The following is a 21,383-nucleotide window of genomic DNA, read 5'->3' on the forward strand; positions in this document are numbered from 1 at the left end:
ATAGGGAACTCCAACATTTAAAGGAGGAGCGGGGAAAGAACCACTTAGAGGAAACTGAGTCGAGTGGTTAGAGAGGTAGGAGGAAAACCAGAGGGGGGTCACTGAAGAAGGAAGGAGAGGTCACCCATCAGCACGGGTGTCTTTGCACTGCACCGTGCCGTGCTCCCCCAGTCTCTGAAAGATCAGGTGACATGGCCTGACCCACATAGGGTGTGAATGAAGAAGCCATGCTCTCCACCAGCTCAGCAGTCTACCCAGCAGCCCGGTTTATTTAGTTAAATGTTTTGAGGTATGAGAACTACGAGATAACTTAGCTTTTGACCCTTAAGTAGTAAACATACATTTTATGTTCTGAGTGCATGGACTAAAGTGAAAGTATTTTTCTTGGTTCACTGATAAACTGTTTGCTTCATCTGGTGAGATGGGGTAATGATACTCATACAATAGGATAGGGTTGTGAGAAATTAAATGAATAAACGTAAATACATAGTACTGAGCCTAAGACACGGTAAGGATTCAGTAAGTGATAGTTGTTTCTGTGTGTGTGCATCTCTGTTAGTCTCTGTCTCTCTTCTCTCTCTCTTTCTTTTAATAGAGAACTTGTGCCTTATAAATTAAACTGTGCTGTTTTGGAACTCAAGTTTTTTATATAGCAGATTTCCATGAAAAAAATGTTGTAATTATTGATTGAATTGTGCTGTTAGAATTAAAATTAGGTTCCTAACCAATAGGAACACTGTTTGATAAGTTAACTTGCAAACAAAACAAAGCCAAAAATTGTACTTGCTATCCCCTTGTTGAATCTGGCCCTCTGTTTCAAATTAATTAGATTTTTGGATGACTATGCTAAACTTTGTCACATCCTTATTAAAATTGTTTAAGGATTTTGAAGAACATCTCAGAGGGACTCTGAAACTAATCTGAGTCTGGTACTGGAGATTCCATTAGCAGTCACAAAACTGATTAATCTTTTACTCGGTTAGCTTATTGATTATTGCTGCAATTACTGCGGGTAACAGATTCTGTAAGAGATACCAGCAGAAAACACATTTTATAACTGCTGCTGATGTATTTAGTTTGAAAGCAACATTTTGTACTTTTTATATATAACTATCTTTGTATTTTTAAATGATGGGAACACTTCTACTCAGAAGGTACTGTGCTTAATATTGTTTCAGTATTGGGAGGTCCACTTTTTAGTTTCTTAGCTGCTAATAATGCATTTATAGTTTACAAAGTGCCTTCACTAATTCTATTGCTGCAGTTTAATTTCGAGCTTCACAGTAACCCCATGTAATGAAGTGAAGTAGGCATCTTTACTCTCATTCGGAGGAAACTAAGGTTCAATGACGTTAAATGACTTCCTGAAGGCTACACAAGTTAGTAAGTAGCAGAATCAGTATTGGGCCTCATTTCAATCAATAAATACTTGTTGGACACCTACTATGTGCAGGGCTTTGTGTTAGGGTTAATGAAAGCCAGGATCTGATTATAGAGATTAAGCTAAGGAAGTTTTTTGGATAACTTCAAATTATGGCTCCATTAATGTTATAATGGTCACTTTGTTACTTCTGTACAAGCTGTGTTAAGTATCTTGGCATACAGCTTTAGGTTTTTGTTTTTTCATTTTGGTTTGTCTGGTAGAAGTCTTGTTTTTATTATCATTGCTTATTTTATCACTATTTAGAACAAAATTGGAAAGAATCCCTTTAGAGGGAAAATACATAAAAACACGGAAGAAAGGATCAAGATCTAAAAACAACTTGCTTTGCAGCGTATTAAGTGCTATCTTACCTATTTTCTCCTGTGAGTCTCACAATAATCTTGTGGGTAGACACCATCTTCATTTTACAAATGAGTACACTGAGGCACAGTGAGTGTTTCCTCACTGAGGGCGTGTGCTAGGAAATGGACAGAACTGAGACTCCTGGGTTTGAGTCCTTTAACACCTCTAGTGCCTGGCTTATCTCACTGGGCAGCACAGGCCTCGTGGCCCAGCTAGACTGCTCTGTGCCAGGAGGTACCACGCTATGGCTCTGAGTTTTATCCTTGTCCCTTAGGGAATAACACATAAGCAGTGGCCTGAGCTCCTAGGACTGGTGCCTCATTGGTGGCCACCGGCCTTCACCAGGCCTGCTCGTCAGAGATCAGTTGCCTAGAGTGGGCCCATGCTATGGGTTTAATTACCATCCTTTGTAGTTTGTCCTTGATGGTGAATTACTTTGCTGGGTGGATCACAAGATTCTCTGTTAATACAAACACAGATCAAACCCAGTATTCCAGCAGGAGAAAATGTTCCTTGGATTGGAAGAATTGCAGAAAGTAAAAACCAAATCTTAACTACTTGCTTTAGAGAAATTGTATCAAGTATTGAATTAATACTTAATTGAAATTGTATGCGAATGGCATACTTAATATCATTATAGTGGCTGTTAATCATAGTACAAACAGATGTGTATAGATTACTAAAAAATTCTCACAATGATTATAAAAGTATATATAGTTTGCCATTTGATTTGGCACAGATGTGAAATGAAAGAGAAACAATTTTTATTTATTTATTTTGTGACGTAAATAAATAAAGTTGGAAAACAGGTCAATTTCATGCATGCAAGGTTTTATAGTAGGAAAAAAATGCATTGCACCTGTTCTGACCCTTTACATTTGAGGTTGTTTTCAAACTTGACCTCAAGCACCAGTTTCAGACAACTCTATAATTAATTTGTTAGATAGAGCATAAGGATATTTTATTTATTTTGATTTCTAGGACTGTAGTGAAGTAGTAACTGAAATTACTAACCTATTGTATATAGCAGTTGATTAAAGAAAAGCATTAACTATAGGAGAACATCACCACTGCTGTTGTCTTGTATCAGTATAAAAAGGCAGTAATTTTTTTGACAGCCACTGATTGGAAAGTTGCTTGCAGCCTTCTAGAAGCAAGGGGGTACATGCTGTGGATCAATAACCAGCAAATTTCCCATTAAAAAGAATACCTGAGCAATGTTCCAAATAGCCACTGGCATCTTAATTTTCCATGGAAACCTCGAATACTTGTGTGCCGAGGACAAGTCATTTTCGGACAATTTTTCCAGACTACTTGTTAACAGTTATTGCTGTCCCAAAAGGTTGACAGCCTACATGATTGATATTTCATTTACTTGTCATCACTGAGTAATGGCGAGTGCTATATTTCTGTGGTTTTAAGGAACATAGTCTCCTGAAAGGCATTCGCCTTAATATGTATTCCAGAGTGTGTCACACATGTTTATGCTGTATGTATATAAGTTTTTACATTCATGGAAGGAGAGGATCAGTTTCCTTTACAGTTTGAAAGCCCTCGGAGAGCAGGGTACACTTATATCAGTCCATAGCTATCAAAAATCCACCTTTGCTTTGTTTTTAGGGCAAAGGGCCTTAGACTTGTTAACTTGTGATTCCCAAGATAATGTAGAATTTTAAAGCTCCACATTATTTCTAAGGGAAAAAACTCAATCTTGTAATAATTTTAATATACGTAAAAGCAATAGGAAGATATATGTATATATTTTCTAAAAATAAACTTTTTTAGAATGTCAGCAAATGATTATGAAGGAAGAATTTCCTGAAAATATGATAGTTAAATAATGTGTGTGTGTTTTTTTGTTTTATTTTATGGTGAGGAAGATTAGCCATGAGCCAACAAGTGTTGCCAATCCTCCTCTTTTTGCTGAGGAAGATTGGCCCTGGGCTAACATCTGTGCCCATCTTCCTCTACTTTATATGTGGAACACCTGCCACAGCATGGCTTGACAAGTGGTGCGTAGGTCCGTGCCCACATCTCGGATCCGAACCTGTGAACCCCAGGCCACCTGAAGTGGGGTGCGTGAACTTGAACCACTGTGCCACTGTGCCGGCCTCTAATGTGTGTGTTTTTAATATAAAAACAGCAAGGATTAGAGGGGAGTTCTGCTCTGTGACAGCCCCTCAGAACACAAAATCGGCGGTTTTCATCCTTGATATTTTTCCACTAAGAACATTCTTTGTTCCACAAAGAACAACTTTGTTGTTTGTCAAGTGTTAAAGAAGTGAGGGCACAGAAGCCATCTCCAAATTGAGTGGACATATGCTCACCAGTTAGTATGTTAAGGAAAATGGGAATAATACAACCTACTGAATGAATTCGTGTTTATGAAGGGGTGTGAAAGCTTTTTCACTTGGAACTTGACTTTTTGTGCCCAGAATTTTAAAGTGAAATTTGATCTGTACGAAAGTGTTTGTAAGGCTAAAACATAAAAGGTGTGTTTGCTTGAAACTGGGCTACCTTTTTATCATATTAATCCTGTCATCTTTGGATGGACCATATCTTATTTGCTTGTTCCAGTCTCTATGATTTAGATTTCCGTTATCCGTGCATTTTTTACACAAATATGAGTGTTTGATCAACTGACTGGCATATAGGTTCAAGCTAAATGTGTGGCATCTTCATTTTGCTTTGAAAAATTTGGGGAAAAAGAACAAGAGACAATTTGAGAAATTTCCACTAAAATTCTTTTTGTGTCATTTTAAATACAGACCATTTCCAAAATATTTCTAGAGATGAAACGCTAACCCAGGGTCTTAATCAACATTTTTACTTTTAAAGATAAACGACAGCGTGGTGGATAATGCTATATTGGACTTTCAATCCTGAATATTCACTATAGTCATTTTGATGTGCAAATAGGGAAAAAGTATTCTCGAGGCTGATATGTATATACCAGCAATTTACAGAAGTACTATGAATTAAACAACCCATAAGTGTCTGTTCCAGTATTCATACATTACTGAGTAATCTCTTTCTGTCATCTCTTTGCAGTATTATTCCACAGTCATGGAACAGCAAGTAAATGGACAGTTAATAGAGCCTCTGCAGATATTTCCAAGAGGTAATGTTGAACAAATTCTAATCAACAATGATTATTTCAGTAAACTGTTTCATCAACAGTTATGTTTTCCAAAGGTTTAAATGCACATAACATGATGTTTAGCTCTTAATTTGAAAAAACAAAAGGAGTATTCATTATCCTGGGGATTGCAGGCTATATTATAGTTATGGCAGATAAAATATCTAATTTACTAGAGTAAATTAAACTAACTAGATTGTTTTTTTGTTTTTAAAGTACATACTTACATTCGCTTAAAGAACTCTTTGGGGGTCCACATGGTTTCTAAACCAAGGCAAATGAATGACTTTAATTTTGGATATTTATAAATTGTGGCTCATGATGGTAGCCAAAGTTGCTATTGAAGAGAAAGCTTTTGGCTAGTACAGGAGCTAAGATTTACTAAGGGGTTTTAGGAGAGAAGTTTTGGTGGAATATTTGGTGCTTGGTTTTTTGAGGAAGCGTTTTCTAAATAATGGAAAATCCTCGTAAATGGGAATTTTGATTGTTAAATCTCCAAAACTGTGAGCTGATGAGGGTGAGTTTTGGTGAATCACCTGGTCAAATAATTTTCTTTTTCCCTTTTAAGTTTGGTAGTACTGGCCTTGTATCAGATATGATTATTCCACTCTATATATAAATGTTCTTTCAAAATTTGAATAACGGTGAAAAAGAACAGTTTAATTATATAAACCATTTAGTCTTTCACCTATTGTACACTGCCCCACTTGGAATCCATGTTTTCTAACTGATGGACTAGATAAGGAAATTCTCTAAGTAACTTCTAGAAATAACTTAATTGAAATAATTAAAAGTTAAACTTAACTTTGCTTAACTGATACTGTACAAATAATCATGGATGAGTTTTCCAATTAAACATTCTAGACTTTCATTACCTGTAACTCTCTGAATTTTGAATGGCTCAATTAACCAGTAGACTCTTATTCGCACTGATTAAGTCTCCAAAGGCAGCTGGCTCGGCCAGCCTGTGAGAAGATCTGGGTTCAAGAGTAATCCTGCTTTTCTAGCATTAATGTGAGCGGCAGGATTGGGAGTATTTAGTACATTATTAATGGTAACTTACTAAAGAGCTAAGTAAGTAAATAAAATAGGGCCATTGATAGTGTGTCTGAAACAAGCATTATGATTAATCCATTTCTGTTGTACGTAAGACTAAAAACTGAAACAGAAAAAAAAAGAAATGTTGCCATTTCTGTGTATTAGGCCAATAACAAGGATGCTGATTATTTCTTAATATTTTCAGTGACCAGAGAATTTGGGCAAATTTCAAAATTTGTTTCTCCACAAGGAATATTATTTTACCAGCTGAAAATTTCCGTTAAATTTCTTCCCTACTTAATGACATTACAGCTCTGTTATTGTATCAGATCCTAGTACAGTATCCTGGAGAATTATAGTTCCAATGCTGTGGGTCTTCTTTTTTTTTTCTTTCAATACAATACTATTTCTCTTCATCCAAAATCTGTTTAAGTTTTGTTTTATGTTGTGAGCAGCCCCTGTCAGTCTCACTGTTCATACCATTGTGCCTCCTCCCATAATAATAACAACCATTTTTAGACACCTGCTCTGTTCAGGCACTAGTATTGCTTTAAGTGTCATCATTTCTAATTCTCCCAACTTAATTCTATTAGGTATTATTGCTTCCATTTTATAGATGGGAATATTAAGGCTCAGAGAAGTTAAGCAACTCAGAGTCACACACTTTATAAGTGGTTAATATACCCTTTGAGTAAGAATTTTGTTTAAATTACAATTTACTTAAAGTGGGAGGGCGTATAAGTTAAAATATTAGTGGAGTGGGCATAGGGGTAGTTTGGAGGGCCTGGTAGGAGTGTGGAGAAGAGTATATTGAAAAGAGAAGATACTTGAAAGAAGAAAATAAATGTGATGTGAGTGTCACATGTAATCCTAGTGCTGAACATATTAGGCTCCAGTGTGTTATTAAATATAGTTCTTCCAAGCCAAATTTAAATTTTTTTAAATATAAGGCTCAGTCTCCCTATCTCTATTTTTTTTGCATGCTATTGTACAACTGTTTTTAGTTTTTTGTAGTCTTTTGCTTTTTGCTTACTTATCTCCATGTTATGTAGATAAGGGTGGTTATGCAAATTTATACTAGGGTATAGACATATTGGGTATATCACCTGAGTCTACCTAGTTGATTAGAGACCCTCGGACCTTAGATTCTGTGATCAGGCCCCATATTAAAAAGAATCTCTAGATTGAACAAGTGAGAAGGACAGGAGAAAACAATTCTGTTTTAACATCACATGTGAATAAGTATGAAAATTTACTAGTTTTATGGTAACTTCTGACTCCGTAACTTTAGGAAATATGAGATTACTGGGTTTTTAAAATACTGTTTAGATTTCCAATAATAAAGGTTTGAGAAGCCAATTGAGGAACGAGGGAGATGTTAAGGTAAGAGGTAAGAGTTGATACCTGTCTCTAATTCCTTGGTTAGCTACTTTCTTATTAAATGAAGTTTATGAATGCATTGGGTACTTGAGTGAAAATACTCTGAAGTGTTGTCTTAGGAGGTATTAATGGTCCCTCAAGGCCTAGGCATCAAATGTATGTGGCTGTTGTTTTGTTCAAAAAGTTAATTTCCATTTTAAGGAAAGAAGATTTGGAGTCTTAATTTTAATGTATTTTAGAAAAACAAATAAAAATCCTTTATTAAAGTTTAGATATATTTTCTAGGAAAATAACAAATTTGAATATACTTGAAATACACAAAATTAAAGCAACTGATGTGCTTTGTAATTATTACCCACATCTTATTATTAAATAGCTCTATTTCTTGTTGTCAGAAACAGGAAAAATACATGTATATCTGAGAGAGAAGTAAAAAAAATCGAATTCATCCTTCCCCAAGCAATCAGTCAAAATTGATGGCCCCTTAACATACAATATGTAGGGCACTGTAGTTTTCAGATGGAAGCAGCCTGTAACATGGGCAGGAAGCTTTTGTTTTTGTAACATTTGGTGAAGAATTATTTGCTGAATTGGAAAGGTTCTAACCTGTAACTCAGAATGATGTCAGGAAATTATTATTTTTCCTGGCACTGCTTTATCTTTAGATTTAAATATCAGCAGATGTCAAGAGTTGTAAGAAATGCAATGAAATTGGTGATATCTCTGTATTTTAATAAATTTAACTGCTTATTGCTATGCAAACTAGTATTCAAACTTGAATATTTTGTCTTAGACTCTCTAGCAGTCTTTTTGGCATTAAAAGACCCTTCCTTCACTCTCCCCACCCCCGACCCCCAACCCTGGCTATTTTCAAAGTAGTTTCAGTGAGAGCAGATATACAATGTAATAGAGTGAGGAAAGATTGCAGAACTTTGAATTATGAAAGGAATCTAATCATTTTAGCTCAGTTAACTTGATTTTTATATGTTTTAAGCAGAAATTGGAATTTATATGAGGTGGTGTCAGAAAGCTCTTTGCATTTATAAATGCTCACTCCTGCAAGTTAAAAACCCTGGTTCATAATTCCCACTTTGGGTCTTGAGAGCCACTTTTCAATCATTTCTCTCTGCTAATTTTGTGTCACCCTCATTTCTTTTTAAACGATTCATTTTGAGCAAATTTGTAAATGGCCCTGATGTGTTCTACAATTTAGTCAATTATTGTTTCAGCCTGCAAGCCTCCTGGGGAACGGAACATACATGGCCTGAAGGTACGAATTTCAATAATTGTTTCAGTAAAGTTAGATGGATTTGTAATGCTGTGTTCCACTTATTGAAATGTCAAATAAAACTGAACTTTCTCAAGCTCTGACAAGCGATCCTTTTTTTTTTTTTAAACAGGAGGTGGAGGGGGATTCATCTGTAGTATTTGCTCAATATGTGTATATATTTGGATACAGGGGTTTTGGTGCCATATTTTTTATTATTTGGAATTGTTTTGTTGGTCCATTTCTTCAGGATGATCCTGGGTACTGGTCTCGACAAAGATTTATTTGAGTGAAAATATAGACTTCATTTCAGTGATTAATTAAGCACATAAGCATATTGCACACACAATACCCCCCCTCTTCTTTTGACATATTTATGCTGGAAACATATATCTATTTAATGTCTTTTCATTGTTCTGTGCATTTTGAATTCTGGATTTCTGCTTAAGGCTTCACATTTGGAAGAAAAGCTGGCTATTGTATTAGATGCAAGCACTTTATAATTAATTACTTGGACCTCATTTTTCAGTGACTAAGAGACATTCTACAGTGTTCTGCTTGGTTTTAGAGCTGGAAGGATATGACAACTTGAGGTTCACTACTAATCTCTGGTTGTATTCTTAATGTACTTTTTTGTACATATTGTTTTTGTACGTGAAACGAAACAATGAATTCAATTTTTTTTGTCTAGAATTGAGATTTTCCCCTGTTCATCTCTCCTTTTTTCAGCACTATTTAAGTATTTGAATAATGACAGGAATAGAGTATGATGTAATATAAGGGTTGTGCAGTTCTGTAACCTATATACTGAATAGGCTTCAACCATGGGTCTGTCTAGCAACAAGCTAATTAACCTTCATAGTGAAATGAGAAATTTGTGGCAAATTATAGGTTAATTAGAACTGTGTCCTCAGAACACAAGACTGATCAAGATTCTTTCTTTACTTGTAGGTGAATACCCGGGCCGGACCTTCTCAACACAGCAGCCCAGCAGTCTCAGATTCACTTCCAAGCAATAGGTGAGAGCAAACAAGTGCAGGGTGCCCATAAGCATGATCATTTACAAAGTTGGGGGTGGGGAAGAGGCTTGTGGGATGACGCCTCTTTTCTGTAAGGCCAAAAAATGTGTACAGTAGTCCCCACTTACCCACAGGGGATATGTTTCAAGACCCGCACTGGATGCCTGAAACTGTGGATAGTACCTAACTCTATGTATACTGTTTTTTCTTATATGTAATAAAGTTTAATTTATAAATTAGGCATAGTAAGAGATTAACAACAGTAAGTAATAACAAAATATAGTAATTATAACAGTATACTGTAATAAAAGTTACCATAGGTCTCTGCAACCTCAGCATACGATTTTTTTTCTTTCCTTATTAAGTCAAGAACTTTCACCTTTTCACTTAAAGGAAGCACTTTATGGCTTCTCTTTGGCGTATCCAAATTGCCAGCATCACTACTCTTTTGCTTTGGAGCCATTATAAAGTAAAATAAGGGTTACTTGAACTCAAGCACTACCATACCACGACAGTTGATCTGATAACAAAGAGGGCTACGAAGTGACTAACGGACAGGTAGCGTGTACAGTGGAGGATATGCTGGACAAAGGGATAATTCACGCCCTGGGCAGTATGGAGTAGGATGGTATGACATTTCATCACTCTACTCAGAATGGTGTGCAGTTTAAAACTTATGCATTGTTTGTTTCTGGATTTACCATGTAATAATTTTGGACTGTGGTTAACCACGGGAAACTGAAACTGTGGAAAGCAAAACCGGGGATAAGGGGCAGCTATTTTATGTGGCTGAGAAGAAATTCGACCAGGTAGGTAACTCTAGGTGTGTATTGACTGAAGAGAAAGGACCTCATAGAGAAAGATGAAATTAAACATGTTGAACTATTAATTTTAGTCCCTGGAATGGTTTTCCTTCAGTCTTCAAATTATACGGAAAATTCAGTGCCTTTGACTATTTCATGCCTTGATGATTTTGTTTGTAAATTGTAATGCTTATTATTTTTTTCTTATTTGTCCATCTTTTGCCAGTGTCTATCCACTGACGTCTTTACCAGAAACAGGCAAAGAAAGAGTAAAGTGATGAAATTTAAATTGACCAGCCATGTTGCTCATTTTTGTATCTTTGGTTATACAAGAGATTGAAGCTATTATGGAAGAAGGAAGATAATTTTCATTAATTCGTGCTAACAGTGCCCTACAACTGGGATGGATACTGAAGACTTGAGCCTTTTCAAAGTGTTCTTCTGACAGGCCTGAGAACTTACTTCCAGACTGTTAAGGTCCTCAAATAGAGGGGGTGACCTGCTTAAGCTGATAGAATTCTAGGTCATTTTGGTTATACATTCAGTTATTCAGCCGGTAAACATCGTATTACTGTACTTGAAGATGACACTGTGAAGTGATTGCTCTGTGTGTACGTATTCACCCTGGTGACTGAAATGCCAGCATGGAGCCAGAAGACCCTTCCATCCTGTGCCCAGGCTTTTCTAGGTTTAGGGGAGGAGCCAATCTTTGCACAGCCCTTTATCGGCTGAGATGTAGTTTAGGCTTCTACTTTGCCTTCTGTAGCCCTCCCTACCCAGAATCTTGGTTCTTTTGCCAAGGGGCTTTACTGTAGGTAAAGTCTCTCCTTCTGACTTTCTCTTTACTCCCTGTTCTCTCCCCAAAAGTCACTTCATTGATTGCTTCATTATGGTGTCAGTATGTCTACTCCCAGCTTTCCTGCTATGAGCACACTACTCTTTTTTTTTTTTTTTTAATTTTATTTATTTATTTATTTTTCCCCCAAAGCCCCAGTAGATAGTTGTATGTCATAGCTGCACATCCTTCTGGTTGCTGTATGTGGGACGTGGCCTCAGCATGCCTGGAGAAGCGGTGCCTTGGTGCGCACCTGGGATCCGAACCCCGGGCCGCCAGCAGTGGAGCACACGTACTTAACTGCTAAGCCATGGGGCCAGCCCAGAGCACACTACTCTTAAAGTGTGTTTCCTTCTTATACAATTTATTCTGTCTTAAAATACAGTTAGTCTGGTTATTCACCAGTGGATCACCTGTCTTGTGGGCATGAGGGGTAGGCCTTTTAGTTCTCATTCAAGGGCTTGGCTCTGCCAGGCAGTGCTTTGCAGCTTCTCTCTTCATGCTTGTTGGGCACGTGAGCCATGGTCCAACAGAGTAGAGGCCCGGGGACTGAGGGTCACTTGTTACACTCAGCTCAAAGAGGGCAGGGCATTTAATTATTACCACTACTTCCAGAAAGATGTTATTCAGACAGACTGTCCGTGAGCCTTGAAGAAAAACAAAGACCTTTCCTGGTGTTTTAGGTCCAAGTTCATCACGGTATAAAAAGCATGATGGAATTGAAAAAGATGGTGAGACAGAGAAGAAGCAGGATAACTTTTCAGTTCTTTCAGATTTGGTTTTAAAACGTGAGTGAATTAGCTTGGTTTTTAAAAATACTATCATTTATATTCACAGAGTGTTATAAAGTCTTTGGGTTGGACAGAGACTATCTGATCTAGTGATTTTCAGCCTTTTCTTGTACCGTCTTCCCTTCAGGATATGACAGCCTCCCAAATAGTCATGGTAGTTTGCTCCGTAGTGATTTCTGTTATGGGAGGAATGCAAGTTGCAAAAGTCCTACAGGTGATTTTAATATGCTACCCTAAGTTGGCCATGTTCTGTGCCCCATGTTGATAACTAATCAAAAGTATTTATTGAATGCCTCCTATTCATTAGTTGCTGTCCTGTGCACTAGGAATACAGTGTGGTCCTTATCCTCTGGAACTTGCTATCTAATAGGCATACGGACCAAAAACAACCCAAATATACAAATAATTAATGCTTTATAATTATGTTATGAAGGAAACAATGTTATGAAGGAAACAAGCAGGTTTTGAAGAGAGAGAACACTAGGCAGGAATATGTTTAGATTCAGACTGGGTGCTCAGGGAGGACTCTCAGGGGAGAGTGACATTCCGTCTAGGCCTGAAGGTTGAGGAGGACCTAGCCACGTCAAGAGCCAGGGAAGGGCACTTCAGAGGGAGGGGAGAGTGTAAGTGAAGGCTCTGGGTTGGAGAAGGAGCTCAGCATGTGGGTAGGCTGGTTTGGCTGGAGCACAGTGAAGGGTGCTGGGCTGGGGCAGGGCATGGAGAGAGGAGGAGAGCAATAGGAGGATAGGAGGAAAGGAGGCATACAGGAGCCAGATCGCGTGGGGGGCTTGTGTTTGAATTTTCCTCTCTGCATATTGACAAGCCATTAGATGGCTTTCAGCAGGAGAGTGCCATGGCCAACTCTATGTTTATAAAAGACTCTGCCTGTGGTGTGGAGAATGAGGAGGAGAAGCAGCAATCTGACACTGCTCTCCTTAGATGCTAGCCTCCCCACTCCTTGCCAGCTGGTAATCCAGGCTCCACCTGAACATCCCTGTGGCACTTGATTGACTAAAGCAGCCCCTTCCATTTTCACGTAGCTGAACCTTAGAACATTCTTTTTCGTGAGCTGAGATTTGTCTCCCTTTAGTGCCCACTCAGGAAGATTTAATTTAGCCCTCAGAACAAGGCTATCCCCTCTTCTAGGTGATAGCTCTTCCTGTCTTCCAAACACTTCTTCTCCTAGATTTCCTGTCTCAGTAAATTCTCCCACATCTACCCCGTTACTCACTCCAGATGACCTGCTTCCTGGGCCTCCTCAGCCCCGCATCCAGTCAGTCCCTACATTTGTAGGTTCTGCCTTTTGAATCACTCTGGAGTCTGTTGACTTGCCAGCACCCCTGTTGCCGCACAGGCAGTTCAGGCTCTCTAGATCACTTCTACAGCCTCCTAATAGATCCCCCTCCAGTCTTGCCCCATTGCAGTCCCTCCTCCATGCTGCAGCCAGTGTGGTCTTGCTGATATGAGTTCTGAGCCCATCGTTCCTCCCTTTACTGCTCCTCACAACCTTCAGGACAAAGTGTACCCTCCACAGCAGGAAAGCAATGGCCTTTCACACGTAGGTCCTCTGCCCACTCCAAGCCCTGACCCGCCACTCCGCCCCTTCCCACCTGACCTTCCAGCTTTGCTGATGAACACGTGGTGCCCTTACTGGATCACGTTTCCTGTCACTCCTGGGCCTTCACATCTGCTGCTGCCTCTTTCCTGCTTTCCTCCTCTTTTAACCCTCCTTTGCCTTCAGTCTGGCTTATCTTGGTCATCTTTGAGGAACAAAGCTATTGTCTTCTTCTGAAAACCATCCCTGATGATTACCCACCTCCCAGTCTACACCAGGTACCCTTTCTGTGGCTTCCCGTGTTCCCTGTGCTTGCTTTTACTGTAGCAGTTAGCACATTGTGTTGTAGTCACCTCTGTCCTCCGGTAGATTCTGTGCTCTTTGAGGGCGGGAACTGTAGCGTATTCATTGTTGAATTCCCCGTTCCTGGCATGATGCTTGGCACACGGGAGATAGTCAGTAATGCCTGAATGAATGAATGAATGAACGAACAAGCAAACTTATATTCCCTTTAAGTCTGGTCTCTGGATTAAATTCTCCCAACTCATCCAGCTTTTCTGATATGATATTATTTCTGGTCCCTTCACCCTTTTACTCTTCTTTGGATGTCTCAGTGTCCCTCTTAAAGTGTCGTACCCAGGTTGCAACTGTATGACATTTACATTTTAAAATGTTTTTAAGAGTGATTTTGGGTAGCTCAAGTCACTGTGACCATGCAAATAAACAAAATACTGAGTAAACTGGGGCACAAAGAAATTGCCAGGATATATAGATATATTTTTTACCAAACCAAATTGGTAGCCAGATATTGGCATAATAAATGAAATGAGCTTTTTCCTCTTTTACTCTCAAAGCGTGAATTGATCTTTGCCTTAGGTGGATGACTGTTTATTAAACTGAGTTTACTAATCCACATGGTGTTCCTAGGTCATAATTACTGAATTCAAGTCCCACTGCCAAGGCAAGTCCTTTCCTAAACATCTTGGCTTTCTCCTTCTGTAAAATTAGGATGATTAAACTTTCCATCTCTCTACCTCTGGTGTTAGGAGGATTGATGAAGCTGTATTAAGGAATCACGTTTTGTTTCTTGGATGAAAGGTGTTTTGTAAATGCAATGAATCAAAATGTTATTATTTCAAGTTGTATGACATAATGGAATACCTGTGAAGAAACATTGCCTGGGCGTTGTTTGGTTATTTCTGTTTTTATAATAATTGCAACTATTAAATTGGGTGTCATCTGTGGGAATACAAGGATCTAAATGTTTCCTGGAAGAAACAAAGTGTGTGTATAAGAGAGAGAGACTGACTGAGCAAGGTCTGTACCTTAGTTTCCTTTATAAATTAGGAATACCTATACCCCACAGGGTTATAGTTATTGTGAGGATTAAATCAGGATTATAAGTAGTAGCATTTAGCACAGTGCCTGGGACATCGTCATCATTCAATAGATGGTAGCTGCTTTTTTTTTTTTTTTTAACTGATCTGATTTTAGGAAGTTCTTTATTTTTTGGTATATGATTCAGCTTTAGTCCTATTCTACAAAATTCATAACTGCCACTTCAGTGCATGAATTCTTAGACTTGGGAGGACATTATTAATATTTAGAACCCTTGGTTGAAAGTTTAAATCTGGGGAAAGTAGGGACTCAGGCTTCAAAGTCTGCATTTGACCATAGCAGAAGTTTAAGTATTTAGAAAGAAGAATAATTATAACTTGGAATGGTGAGGCTGGTCAAATTTAAGTCTATTTTCTCAAATACAATTTATTAAAGGTACCAAATGAATGTGTGTGTTACCATCATATAATAACCAGAACAACAACCATCATTTATTTCACACTTAGCACATGCCAAGTCGCTGGGCTAGGTTCAAGGGTGGGAAGGGAATGGAATATATAGAGAGGTAAGATGTGGTCTGTGTTCTCAGGGAGCTTCCAGTCTTGTGGGACTGTGTAGTAGGAAGAAAGACATCTACACAGATAACTAACAGAAGAGAGGAGAGTTAATTTGGTAGATGGGTAGAGGGTTAGAGTAGATAAATTAAGAATAGAGTTAACAAGCTTTAAGTTTCAAATTAGAACATTGATAGGAGGAGGTACTATTTTATACGCCACTGTATTAACTAGACAGAAGGGTACAGGTATAAGTCATTATAAAGCTAGGAGGACTTCAGAGCATCCTTTGGTCACTTACCCTAAATTCATCCACATAAATGTTTACATAGTCATATGTGTCCAGAGAAGAACATTTTCATATTCCTTAATTAACTCTGGAAGCTGGTTCTCAAACCTGTAGAAAAGGAAAGGAAAGAGAAGGCAGCTGAAATTTATTTAACACATTCTGTGTGCAAGACGCAGTACTAGGGCTTTTTGTAATATTTAATTTTTGTTAGTTACCCTATAAAGTTGATGTTTTCCCCATTTTATAGAAAGAGGAAATTGAAGTACAGAGAGGATAAGTAACTTTTCCCAGAGCACACAGCTAGTGAGTACCAGGATGTATTTCTACTACATGTTTGCTTCCCAGAAAGCTGAACTATAACTCTTAGGTATAGCAAAAGATCAGGACTTACACTATTTTATCTTTTGAAGTTCTGTAATCTTAGTTGCTGTGTACATTCTAAGAGTGCGTTGTTAAGTACTTTGTATTTAGTGGATGACAGAGGCCACATAAAATAGCCACTGAAAGGCTACCCAAAGGCAGCAGAATAGCCAAGAAAAGGTCACTGAATTAGTCCATGCAATATTCCAGCTTCATTTTGACTGTAGGCTTCTTCATTGCTTTTGATTACTAACAGAGTTTCAGTCTCTTTATTAATAACCTTTGCCATTTGGCCAGTTACTTTTGAAGAAAATTTTTACAGGGAGAAGGATGTAAAGAGTGTAGTCCATGTCTACACCTAAAATCAAGGTATATTTTAGTCTGGAGTTTTCAGTGATGTTCAAAGGTGTTGATGATCATGCCATTGAAAATTGTCTTTCCTTTTCAGCTTAAAGAAGTCCTCTGCAGAACTGAAAAAAATATTAGCAAATGGCCAGGTAGGTGTCATTACATATTAAGATTTTCAGATAGTAGTAACTTATTACTGTCCAGTTTTTGAATCCATAAGCTTAATAAACAGATAAAGAGTCTGTGAATTTCTTCTTGTCATAAATGAATTACATGGCTTAATTTGATTGGCAGAACAATTTGCAGCACGTTTTTCAAACTGTGCTAATGGTTTTGACTCCCAGCAGATTGAAGTACCATGCACACACCCTGCTGCCATCTCAGTTTAAAAAAAAGTTAATCAGTTCTGAACAAGTGTGTCAACCCATGGGTTGTTGAAAGGGCCCTGCATCCTGAGTTGACTGTTTCTTTCATTATCTTTGGGAAGAAAAACAAAAACTGTTACTTTCTCACCTTAGCTCCTTCTTTTGTCCTGAAACCGACACTGGCTTTTTAGGGGAACAAAGTAACAGCAGACCTTTGGCATTTAAAATCCTTGGCTTTAGGAGCCCTTGGTTTGCCTAGTCATCTGGCTATCTAAAGCTGAATGACCTATCCTAGCCAGTGAGGGACAAACGGGCCTGCAGGCCAGTTATTTTCCACTAATTTTGATTCAAGTAAATGGACACATCTGAAATAGTATAGTGCTTTTGAACATACACTGGTGAGTTAAGCTACCTACAGGGTCCTCGATTCTTCAATAGCAACATAAATGCGATTTAATGTTTGTTATAGAGGTAGCCCTTTGATAGCCTTGGAGGCAGGCGCCTGTCCGTTGCGATCAAGCCTGCCTATTAGGCTCTATTGACTGAGACATCTGTGTCACTGCAAATAAAAGACTCTTATTGATTTTCTTAACTGCTGTTCACTTCCCGTCCATGTTTCGAAGGCTGAAATCTTAATTATCTCAGATGCTTATTCAGTGCCTTCACACGCTGACCTCTCCAAGCCTCATTGGCATTTCGTGAATCACGTACTTGTAGTGGAGCATGTCAAGAAGACAAAGCTGGGTCCTCATGCTTGTCCTTTAATATCACCTGTAACTTTGTGGCTTAATAGATGTCTTGCCTTAAAACGGTGACTGTATGGTAGTGCTTCTGGAAGCCTTACTTATTTAGCACACAATCCCTTGAATACAGTTAGAAAAAGTAAGTTGATCTGGTTCTGACGTCTGTTTGTCGTCCAGAGTATATGAATTCTAGTCCTTAAATGTTCTATGTACAGCTAAAGAGAATCTGGTGTTGTATGTAAAATTTTGATGGTCTCAAAATTTTAGATAATATTTACCTGGTACTTTTAACTCTAAGCAGCCAAAGGTTTGTTTAGATTGAGGTCCACATGTATGTCCCCTAATGCCCTGGATGTATTCAGAACCGGTATGAAACAAAACCTGACTAAAAGCAGAAATATTGAGCCTAGGATATCTATGTATCTTCAACATGCTTGCATTCTAGTTACTAATTGTAATTGATGTGTGAGCCACTTGTGTTCTTCAGCTGGAAAATATATTTCAAGATTGACATAAATTCAGAAGCTTTAACTACTTTTGTTCAACCCAGGCAATGGAAAATAACCTGTCATAGATTCTTCTTTCAAAGATGAAAAACAGTTTATTTCCACTGCAAAAAAGAAACATTCTGAAATGTTCCTAATGTTTTGACAACAAACCTAGTACCATAAATATCTTAGTGGTCCCAGTTATGAGGTTCTCTGTGGTGGAAGCTTGTCATGGCAGTGATTTTGACACTTAAAGGTTGTTTATTGCTTTCCCTTGGGAATGTGATAACCCCACATTAAACAGTATGGCATTTTCTTTCTTTTAAGGATTAGCCTCTATTATATTTACTTTTCATTCACAAAAACAAACAAAACAAAAAACCCCCACCATTGAAAGTCTTCAAAATACCTCCTTCCTCTACTAATTCCTCAGATCCTTGGTGCTATAGGGTAACTAAAGAGTGAGCGAGATTGCATTGCAGTAAGGTAATGTGCACAGCTGTGGACGTCAATAAATTTCTGGGCTGAATGCTGACACCACTTGATATGGAAGATGTAAGTCACATTTAACGATACTTTAACACTTGAGCATAGTTTTTTATTTTAGTGGTTTATGCTCTCAAGCATTAATAATGATTTGCCTTTCCACTAGCCTCCACTTAGATTTAATAAGGAATTCATATTAATCATTAAAAGAAAGGGACATGATTCTTCAAGATAATCAAATATTGACAGGTTAGAAATAGCTTTCTGCCTGGGTTCATTGATATAGGTTATGTGATATAAATATTTATTTCTTTTCTGTCACTCAGGGTAAATGCCACCAATTGATTCAGCATTGATATAGTGTCAACAGTTCATAAGAAACATTTGACTGGCTTGTGTTTTCCGATTAGTCTCTGCTCTATAAAGTGGGATTTACTAAATCTCTCCAATTGTCTGCTCATAGAGTGTGACTGCTTTCTGAAACCATTATTGCTTCGATTTGTGAAGCAAAGATCTAGTGATAGGACTAGTTTCTGTTAGACCTTTACATATAAAATAAGGATTATTTGAGCATTTTCATTGTAATGATTTATAAGCGATAGGTACTGATTCTTCTTAACACAAGCAGACAATAAACGAAGAATATTTTCTTTGCTGATCCATAATTGAATTCCAATTCATTTTCCCCATTAATTTCATTAATATTATATTAAAACAAGCACTTTTTAAAAAGTTTAACATTTTGGGCCGGCCCCGTGGCTTGGTGGTTAGGTGAGCGCGCTCCGCTGCTGGCGACCCGGGTTCGGATCCCGGGCTCCCACCGACGCGCTGCTTCTCCGGCCATGCTGAGGCCGCGTCCCACGTACAGCAACTGGAAGGATGTGCAGCTATGACACACAACTATCTACTGGGGCTTTGGGGGAAAAATAAATAAATAAAATCTTTAAAAAGTTTAACATTTAGTGTTTGGAATGGGGACGCTGTTTTTATGTTATTTCTTTATGATGGAGGATTCCTTTTTTTCCAGCTTAAAACAATTCATAAGGTATTTTTGGCATGTTTTATTGAGAGCTATAAATCAGTGCTACTGATGTGTTTTCTGGATGTTTTTTTCCCACTTCAGTTTTAGTGCAGTATCATCTCTTAAACATTGGCCCTTGATTTGAAACTAATTAGAAATGGCGTGATGGGTCAATTTAAAGGGTTAAGAAAGTGCGCAGTTACTCCGAGGGTGTATGACTTAGGCCTTTGCATCTCTAAAGTTGTTTTTCCTCTTTTTATTTTTTAGATTTTGTAGGAGAGGGTGATAATGTTTCCTATTCCTGATAAATCAAGTTTAAATGTAGTAAGAAGTCACAGATCTAGAAGTAATTCTGATCCTGCTGCACATTTGGTTGTTATTTTGAGACCTTCACACACCTTTAGAAAAACTTTTTGTGTTTGGGGAAAAAAAAAGGAAGAAAAATAGCTATTCTGTAAAATTAGCTTTAAAAACTGTATTATCACCAGTGTATAAAACTTTGAGATTCTTACAATTCATCTCAGGTCCCACATGAAGACTAAAACATAAATGAGACTGTGTACGTAAGTCCAAACTACATAACACCCACCTCTAGCCACACACATACCTTTCCGCCCCGTGGGTTGTCGTGTCTACATTGCCTTCACTGCCCCTTCCTCTCTTTCCACAGGAGCAGAGCCCTGTGCCAGTCATTTCTCCCAGGTCATTTGCTGTCTTGGCAGTTAACACGTAATTGTGACTCTGGTGGCTTTTTCTTTCTCCTCCCTCACGTCTATTATTCTGTCTTTTATTTGCTTTTAGGAAACTGAGTTATATTTAAAAATTATTTTGGTATCCTTATTGAATAAAAACTTTATTTCACTTCTTTTCTATATAAAGAGCTATGTGATTTTAAAAACACTTCTATTCTTAAAAAAAATAGTATAGCTAATGAAATTGCTTTTAACTTGTGAGTGCCCTTCAATTGATTGTTTTCCTTCCTGTGGACCAGTGCCTCTGGATGGAGAGGAGGTCTTTCCATACGTACACATGATCAACTGCTAAGATACAGCACCGAGTGGAGTATACTGAGAGGCTGAGTTCTGGCCTTGACTAGTTGTTATTGACTAGTTATATGACCTAAGTAAATTGGGGTAAATGCTTAAAATGCAGTGAAATTCTGTGATTTTTATAATACCTGATCCCAACTATAATATTTAAATGTTGTAGGGTTATAAATTGCACTTTTGTATCATAATGAGCACTGTTTCTGTACTTCACTGTGAAAAGTTTAACTAATATGCTTATCTAAACTAAAAAGGCAAAAATGTTATTAGCCGTTTGTTGATCCCTTTAATGACTTTTACATAGTTAAGATCAATTAAAGTAATCCATTTTGATGAGAGATATGAAATTCTCAAAATGTTTTTTGTAATCAATTCATGAAGTTGGCTCTAATAGTTTTCCTTTTTAAAACTCTTTTTACATGAATAATATTTGTATACTATATAGAAATTAGAAAATTCAAATAAGCAAAAAGAACAAGAATCTGATATTTTTTAATATAAAAATCTGTCAATCAGTTTATAGGCCAGGCAAAGGTCTATAAAACTTGAAAACATTGTAGAAACACTTTAACCATTTTTTTAATGGATACTGTCTTTTTAAGTGAACTTGTTCTTCAAAACCATTTTTATCTTTATAAGACACTTAAAATCTTTCTCATTATCTGAGGGATTCCAAATTTCCATCCTTGAATTTGCTTACACAGGGCTTAGCGCACACACGCACGCATGCGC

General features: G+C 37.7%; 1 protein-coding gene across 4 annotated transcripts in view; it reads left to right on the plus strand.

Moving 5' to 3' along the window:
• Positions 1-21,383, plus strand: part of MAP2K5 (mitogen-activated protein kinase kinase 5) — a 252,190-nt gene that overhangs the window by 30,059 nt on the left and 200,748 nt on the right. For all 4 annotated transcript variants that reach the window (XM_087428587.1, XM_004421737.3, XM_087428588.1 and 1 more), the window contains exons 4-7: positions 4,838-4,907; positions 8,573-8,613; positions 9,562-9,629; positions 16,603-16,651. In XM_087428587.1, the coding sequence (XP_087284713.1) occupies positions 4,838-4,907; positions 8,573-8,613; positions 9,562-9,629; positions 16,603-16,651 (228 nt within the window). The remainder of the gene's footprint in view (positions 1-4,837; positions 4,908-8,572; positions 8,614-9,561; positions 9,630-16,602; positions 16,652-21,383) is intronic.

Source organism: Ceratotherium simum, chromosome 3 (genome assembly GCF_057802395.1).
Source record: "Ceratotherium simum simum isolate JZ-2026a chromosome 3, ASM5780239v1, whole genome shotgun sequence".
In the NCBI taxonomy this organism is placed as follows: Eukaryota; Metazoa; Chordata; class Mammalia; order Perissodactyla; family Rhinocerotidae; genus Ceratotherium; species Ceratotherium simum.